Source organism: Boleophthalmus pectinirostris, unplaced genomic scaffold, assembly GCF_026225935.1.
Source record: "Boleophthalmus pectinirostris isolate CB_2022bp ecotype Guang Dong unplaced genomic scaffold, ASM2622593v1 HiC_scaffold_4, whole genome shotgun sequence".
Classification (NCBI taxonomy): Eukaryota; Metazoa; Chordata; class Actinopteri; order Gobiiformes; family Gobiidae; genus Boleophthalmus; species Boleophthalmus pectinirostris.
The window spans coordinates 40885059-40893306 of NW_026571353.1; the positions used below are offsets into that span (position 1 = coordinate 40885059).

General features: G+C 43.4%; 1 protein-coding gene across 1 annotated transcript in view; it reads left to right on the forward strand.

Annotated features, from left to right (window-relative positions):
- Positions 1-7558: 7558 nt before the first annotated feature.
- grin1b (glutamate receptor, ionotropic, N-methyl D-aspartate 1b) overlaps positions 7559-8248 on the forward strand; it is a 110681-nt gene continuing 109991 nt past the window's right edge. Inside the window, exon 1 of the mRNA XM_055161875.1 lies at positions 7559-8007. Coding sequence (XP_055017850.1) covers position 8007 — 1 coding nt within the window. The 5' untranslated portion in view covers positions 7559-8006. The remainder of the gene's footprint in view (positions 8008-8248) is intronic.

Consider the following 8248-nt stretch of genomic DNA (forward strand, 5'->3'; position numbering starts at 1 on the left):
AAAGATGTTTCCTGTTTTTGACGTCATCAAAACCAAAAAAATGTCGATGAAGTGAATGAAGGAAGTGACTGTCACAATAATCCTGAGAACAAGAACTCTAGTAGTACTTTTATAAGAATAGTAGTATTATAATAGTAGTAGTAGTAGTAGTATGCAGGTGTCAAACTCTGAGATAACTTTAACTTCAGTATAATGTTATATTTAATAAAATAAGATGTTCAGTGTTTGGTTTAGTCCCTACACTGCAAAAAAATAAATCTATCTAACTTAAAATGAATTAAATTAAAAACATCCTCCAACATCGACAACATCGAGAACATCGAGAACACCAACAACACCGACAACACCAACAACACCAACAACACCGACAACATCGAGAACACCGACAACACCGACAACACCAACAACACCGACAACATCGAGAACACCAACAACACCAACAACACCAACAACACCGACAACACCGACAACACCAACAACACCGACAACACCAACAACACCAACAACACCAACAACACACAACGACAACACGACAACACACGACAACACCAACAACACCAACAACACCAACAACACCAACAACACCAACAACACCAACAACACCAACAACACCAACAACACCGACAACACCGACAACACCGACAACATCGAGACCATCGACAACACCAACAACACCAACAACACCAACAACAACACCGACAACATCGACAACCTCTCCTGGACCAACACTGACCATCTGTGGACCGAGTGAGCAGCTCAAAGGTCCTGGTGGTGCACATCAGTGAAGACTTCTCCTGGACCAACACTGCATCACTGGAAATGTGCCCTCGGGTTTATAAACCGGGACACACCTGGGACACTGTCCTGTGGAAGAGGGACTGCAGATGGCGCTGTCATCCTGCTTCCACCAATAGGAAAATAGTGCCAAAACCTGTTTGGACAACTGCATTACTGCTGAAGAAAACCCAGCAGCACCTCGACTTCCTGCGGAAACTCAAGCCGCATGACCACACCTGCACATCCACCACCCGCCTCATACACGGGTTTGGGTGTCTTGAAAGGTGCTATATAAATGCAATGATTAATTAATAATACATTATTTAAATGAATTATTAATAATAAAAAGATATAAACACTTCACTCGGCAGCGCGCAGTGATACGAACGGAAAGAAAATAGTGCCAAGCGATCATGAGGTCTGACTTTTTAGGCGACGATGGTTTTGTGATGCAAATGTGTCACTCTTTTGAACACATGTTGTTTTGAGAAGAAAAACGCTTTATTATACAGTCCCCAGTGAACTTGCCGGACGACTTTCTTCAGCACCAAAAACGGCCAGTATCTGGGCTCACCGGACGCTGTCGGGGGTGAGTCAGTGTGGATGCACGACACTGCTCACAGGGATGATGTACAGATTTATGTCAAAAAACCCAAACTATCCCTTTAAATCTATCAGAAAATGACTTAAAAGCAGTGAAATGATCTGTCCATGCAGCAAGATCATTTTACTTAAATACTAAAACACTACCTCTAGACTAGATTTAAGTATTTAAGTGTATACAAATTTACCCACGGGTATGAATAAAGTGACTGAACCTAATCGAAACATATTAATGAACATCTGTAAACATGTGTAAATAATCATGTGAGCGAACACGTCACAGGAGCAGATCTAGAATTACATCAAGAAAACCCAATGAACCTGGACTATAGCGATCTTTTCTCCTCTTTTCTCCTCTTTTCTCCTCTTTTCTCCTCTTTCAGCCGGTGTTTTTCTCTTGATCACTCTGAGTCTGTGTGCGGAGGCCTATTCTTCATGACCGTATTATCATAATTAAACAGCCAGGCTCATTACGTATGCAGCATCGACCAATCAGAGAGCAGAACGCCTGACCCAGTTTACAGGTGGAACAGGCCGAGCGGAGCGTCGGCTTTAATCCTCATCCGCAGTTTAAAGACACATGTTACACTGTTTTATGATCGATGTTCTAATGCAGTTTCCTCTTCACAAACAGACGAAGAGAAGAGGTGGATTTTGATTTTGTGAACATAAAAATGCCATTAGAACTAAAAATCCCAATTACCCAAAGGTTCTACATTTTCAGTCCTCCACTCAGAGCAAAGCGCCTCTTAAAAGTTGTGGTTTTTGAGGTACTCCCTGTATGATGGATTCCGTCGGTTGTCAAGAAACTTTTTGGATTGCAGCATTAAAGGGCCTAAACGACGATTTGGATGATTCCGTGTTCCTCTGAAACTGTTCAAACTCTTTTGGCAGTGACTTAATGTACATGATGTTTTTATTTGTGGTCCAGCGTGTCTTGTTGTGTAATTACATCATTGATAGATGGACACACAAGCCACGTATCATTCGTTTTTCAAAATAAAACCAAAAAATAAAACGAAAAAACAACTATTTTCTTCATTATTTGTCTCCAAAACCAAAATGAAAAAAAAGATTATGATTCGTTTTTTCAGTTTTCGATTTTGTGATTAAATGAAAAATGGAAAAAAAAAAAAAGATAATGGACTGAACCAGGACTAAACCAGGTCTAAACCAGGTCTAAACCAGGACTGAACCAGGATTAAACCAGGACTGAACCAGGATTAAACCAGGACTAAACCAGGATTAAACCAGGACTGGACCAGGACTTAAACTAAACCAGGATTAAACCAGGACTAAAAACCAGGACTGAACCAGGATTAAAACCGGAAACCCAGGACTGAAACCAGGACTAAACCAGGACTAAACCAGGACCAGGACCAGGACTAAACCAGGACTAAACCAGGACCCAGGACTGAAAACCAGGACTAAACCAGGACTGAACCAGGACTGGACTTAAACCAGGACTGAACCACCAGGACTAAACCAGGACTAAACCAGGACTAAACCAGGACTAAACCAGGACTGGACTGAAACCAGGACTGGAAAACCAGGACCAGGACCAGACTGAACCAGGGACTAAACCAGGACTGAACCAGGACCAGGATAAACCAGGACTTAAACCAGGACTAAACCAGGACTTAAACCAGGACCAGGACTTTTAATGAACCAGGATCCAGGACTGAACCAAAAATCCAGGATTTTTAAACCAGGACTTTAAGCAACAAAAACAAAGTAATTCGAGTGACAGTTTTAGTCATGAAGCCAAAATATGAAACTATAAAAACATTAAAGGGTCTGTACCTGGATTTGACCCGTGAGTGTGAGAGAGTAAACTTCGTCTTGCCTGAGTTCAGATAAATGTTATAAGAGCACATTTTCCAAACTCAAAACTGGGACACACCTGCATGTTTCTAAACGTCTTCCTGGTTCATGACGTAAGACTGAACAGAGACTTTTAAAGTAGTGCATGGAAATAAAGGCAAGGCAAGTTTATTTGTACAGCACAAGTCGTACACAAAGTAATTCAAAGTGCTTTACAGAATAAGAAATACATTAAAATCATAATAAAAACAAATCAAAACATAAATAATCATGAAGATTAAAATTAAAAAAGAGAGACATAAATTGGAGAGAAGAGTGCGGAATGAAAACCTTTCAGTTATTTGCACAGTTAAACAGAAATGTTTAGAGTCTGGATTTAAACAGCGTCACAGAAGAGTCTGTCTCACATGTTCAGACTGTTCCAGGTTTTAGCTGCATGAACCTGAAACTCTGACTCCCCTTGTTTAGTCGTGACTCTGGGCACCAGCAGGAGTTGGTCCCTGAGCTCCTCAGAGTGTGAGATGTTCATATGACACTAACATGTCACAGATGGACTTTGGTGCTCGACCATGGAGACACTTGTACAAACAGAGCTGCTTTAAAGTCTCTGAGCCACAGGAGCCAGAGCAGAGACCTGAGACCAGGACTTATGTGCTTATGTGCTCGTACTTCCTAGTTCGAGTCAGGACCCGAGCTGCAGCTGTTCTGGATGTTCTGGATGTTCTGGATGTTCTGGATGTTCTGGATGTTCTGGATGTTCTGTCTCACAGCTCGTTTGGAGAGACCAGTGAGCAGAACATTACAGTATCTAACCTCCTGGAGACAAACGCATGGATAAGTTTCTCCAAGTCTGATTTAGACAGTAAACCTTTGATTTTTGCTCTGTTTTTTAGATGGTAAAAGGCTGCAGATGTTATTGATTTGATGTGGCTGTTAAAGTTCAAGTCTGAGTTCCATTATTACCCCGAGATTTCTTGCCTGATTTGAAGGTTTTAGAGAGAGAGACTGGAGGTGATGCTGACACTGTCCCTTTGTTTCTGTGGACCAAACACTATGACTTCAGTCTTGTCAGAGTTTAGCTGGAGAAATAAAGAGCATCTGAAGTACGGAGTAAAAAGCTTTCAGAAATATTCATGTGCGTAGGATAGAAATCTGTGCGTATTTGTCTGTAGTTGAGCATAAAATAAATATTCATAAACTCTCGAATGAGTCCAGTCGTACATAAAATGTGTTGTGTTTTATCCATCAGAATATGATTTGAAAAGTTACAACGTCAAGAATTACAATCACGAAATGAAAATTTACGCTTTCTTCAGTACAAATACGAATTCACAGACGCGACTCGACTCTGAAATGAACATGGGACAAAATGTATTTTATTGTATTATTTAATTTGATATAATTATTTAACTTTATTTCATTTTTAAGTCATAATAAATAAAAAATAGCTGAGTTGCCTTAACAGTAAACTATGAGTCATATTAAAACAGCAAATATGTGACTTTTAAGTTCATCAACTGGTGACATCTTCAGGTTTACAGTGCAGGGGGACCAGACTTTCAAAATTCTAACTCAAGCTGGGATGTTTGGTATAAATAAAATTGTGAAAATAGAGTGTAACATTGTGCACAGTTTTCTCATGTCCGTCATGATCTGAGGAACTTCTGACTGGGGACGGACATTCCATGAAATTTTCTTAATCGATCGTCGGAAGAATTAATGTGGAGGAGTTCAAGTATCTCGGGGTCTTGTTCACGAGTGAGGGGAGGACGGAGCGTGAGACTGACAGGTGGACAGGTGCAGCGTCTGCAGTGATGCGGTCGCTGTATCTGATCGTTGTGGTGAAGAGGAGCTGAGCCGAAAGGTGAAGCTCTCGATTTACGGTCAGTCTTCGTTCCTCCTCTCACCTCTGGTCATGAGCTCTGGGTAATGACCGAAAGGACGAGATACAAGCGCTCGAAATGAGTTTCCTCCGCAGGGTGTCTGGGCGTCTCCCTTAGAGACAGAGTGAGGAGCTCAGTCACACGGGAGGAGCTCGGAGTAGAGCCACTGCTCCTCCACGTCGAGAGGAGCAGTTGAGGCTCGGGCATCTGTTCTGATGCCTCCTGGACGTCTCCCTCGGGAGGTGTTCATGTCCCACCAGGAGGAGGCCCTGGGGAAGACCCAGGACACACTGGAGGGACTATGTCTCTGGACTGGCCTGGGAACACCTCAGGATTCCCCCTGGAGGAGCTGGAGGAAGTTTGTGTGGAGAGGGAAGTCTGGGAGTCCCTCCTCAGACTGTTGCCCCCGCGACCCGACCCTGGATAAGCAGAAGAAAATGGATGGATTATTGATTAATCATTAACGTTTTTATATTAAAATGATCATCATTATTATTACTATCTGCACTAATCTGCATCAATAATTTCAACTTTACGACATATAAACATAACGACTCTAGATCCACATCAGCTGTTTGACATTATAATGTGTTTAATTCAGTTTTGTTCAAATCTCACAGAAACAAAACTTTAAAACCACATCACTAATTTACATAAACTAAGTGAAGATAAAACTCCAGCTCTTGTGTCGCTGATGTGGTTCAACTTGTGTTGGATTAAAAGACATGACTCAGGTGAATACAGGTCAGTGTGACCAGATTTGTGTTTGTCAAAACCAGGACAGCGTACGGGGGGAGGGGGGCGGGGCCTCGTCATCCACATTGAGCGACTCTCACCTGGAAAAACTTTTTCCCACTGGACAGAAACATATGTGCTGCTTTATCCACTGTGCACATGGACTCACACTTGTCCCAACGCAATGTGGAATTTCTTGTACACATGTGTTCGTTGTCTCGCTCCTTTATGCAGAGACACATGTACACACCTGTTTACAACGTTTACAATCGATGAAATTCTTAATGATCAATTAGATTAATCGACTAATGATGCCCATCCCTAGACGCCAATGATCATTCAGAAACACGTTTTTTGCAAAAAAATGACAAATTAAGGAAAGAAAGACGATTAGTGACACTGAACAAAACTAATGTCATGATCGTGAATAAAACAGAAAAAATGTGTTCACTCAGACTGATTCTACAATTAAAATTAAAATTAAAATCAATTTCATGTTGAATCTCTAACATTCAAACTGCATAAATCTGACATCATGAAATTGATTTTTAATTTTAATTCTAGATTCAATATGAGTGAAGTTACTTATGTTTTATTCATTGTTGGTGCGTTCTCGAGTCAGTCATGATCTGAGGGACTTTGGATGCTGCTTTTTTTTGCTTTATGATCATTTGCAAACATGTTTTTTTTTTTGTATTTTGGCAAAACAACTGACAGTTTGTGCTTCTTTTTACTGTCAGCGAGGATCAGATTAGTCAAGAATTGTGATCATCCTGTTTTAGTCCTGGTTTAGACCTGAGGTTTAGTCTTAGCTTAGTCCTGGTTTAGATCAAATTGGTCAAAAATAGAGACACTTGGGACATTTTGTGTGTAAAATTGGGACAAATCAGTGGTTTTGTGTAAATCTGCGGGGACACAGACTCAAAACTGGGACTCTGATTTAGATGAAAGTGAAATTTACTGAACGTGAATTTCTTGTAAACTCGTCTTTAGATTCACAGTCGACTTTAGTCAAAATTTTCAAGGCGATTGTTTTTTTTTTTTTTTTTTCCAGTAAATTCTACTTATTATGTTTTACAGTGCATGATCATCCACCAGAAAAGTTCCACAGTGCACCTTTAAACCTTCAAACCCCTCGTTAGTTCCGCCTAAACCAGGACTGAACCAGGTCTAAACCAGGACTGAACCAGGTCTAAACCAGGTCTAAACCAAGACTAAACCAGGACTACACCAGGTCTAAAACAGGTCTAAAACAGGTCTAACCCGGGACAAAACCAGGACTAAACTGGGTCTAAACCGGGACTAAACCAGGACTAAACCAGGACTAAACCAGGACTAAACTTGGCCTGGTGCTGATGCATAAACTCACAATTCACTTTAGTCAACATTTTCAAGGTGATTGTTTTTCTACATTTTTTTGGAGTAAATTCTACTTATTATTTTTCACAGTGCGTGATCATCCACCAGGAAAGTTCCAGAGTGCACCTTTAAACCTTTAAACCTTTAATAAACCTTTAAACCTTCAAACCTTCAAACCCCTCGTTATTTCCGCCTAAACCCACTGACACGTGCCGTTCACCGAAGACGCGCGCCCGTGCCCGCTCTCCCGGCCGCGCGCGCCTCCTCGTGACCGCGCCTCGCTCAGCATCCGAAGCACAAGGACGAGCCCGCGCGCATCAGGTCACATCCCGAGCCCGGGCTCCAGACGCTCCGGACCCGCAGAACCGAGCCCAGAACCAACCGAGCGGAGAGGCGGAGCGCGCGCGAACCGCTCCGAACGCGTCCGAACGGAGCCGAAGACACACGAGCAGCGCGCGGAGGAGGCACGAGGACGCAACAGGACGCACGCACCTGAGGATCACGGACGGAACTACACACCAGCACCGAACCAGGACCGGAACCGAGCTGACACCGAGCTGAACGCAAACAAAACGCGTCCGATCCGCCGCAGAGACGCGCTCAGTTCGGACCGCGCGCGTCTCATGGTTTAGTCCGGATTAACCGAGGCTCCGCGGGGTCGAACCTGCCCGAGGTCTGACCCGGACCGAGACCCAAGACCCGAGGACCCCGGACCCGGTTCCTGCGCGGGACTCCAAGGTTACCGCGGACTCAACAGGAGCCGTCACGCACGCGTCACGGTTCCGTTCTGGACGCGAATTCATCCCCCGGGATCGAACCAGAACCAGTGAGTCCAAAGTCATTCCTCCTCCCCGCGTTACGTTTTTCCTTCGTTCATTCACGCATCGACATTTTCCGTGTTTCGGTCGCGTCCTTTCGCCGTTTCACGCGTTTGACATTGAGTGGACGCGCGCGCATACGCTCACGCACCGTGCACGAGTCCCGGACGCGGTTCTGAACACGTCAAACATTCCGCCCAAACGGTTCGGCCCCGGGATGTAGAACCGAACCGGGCGGACTCGCGTGGT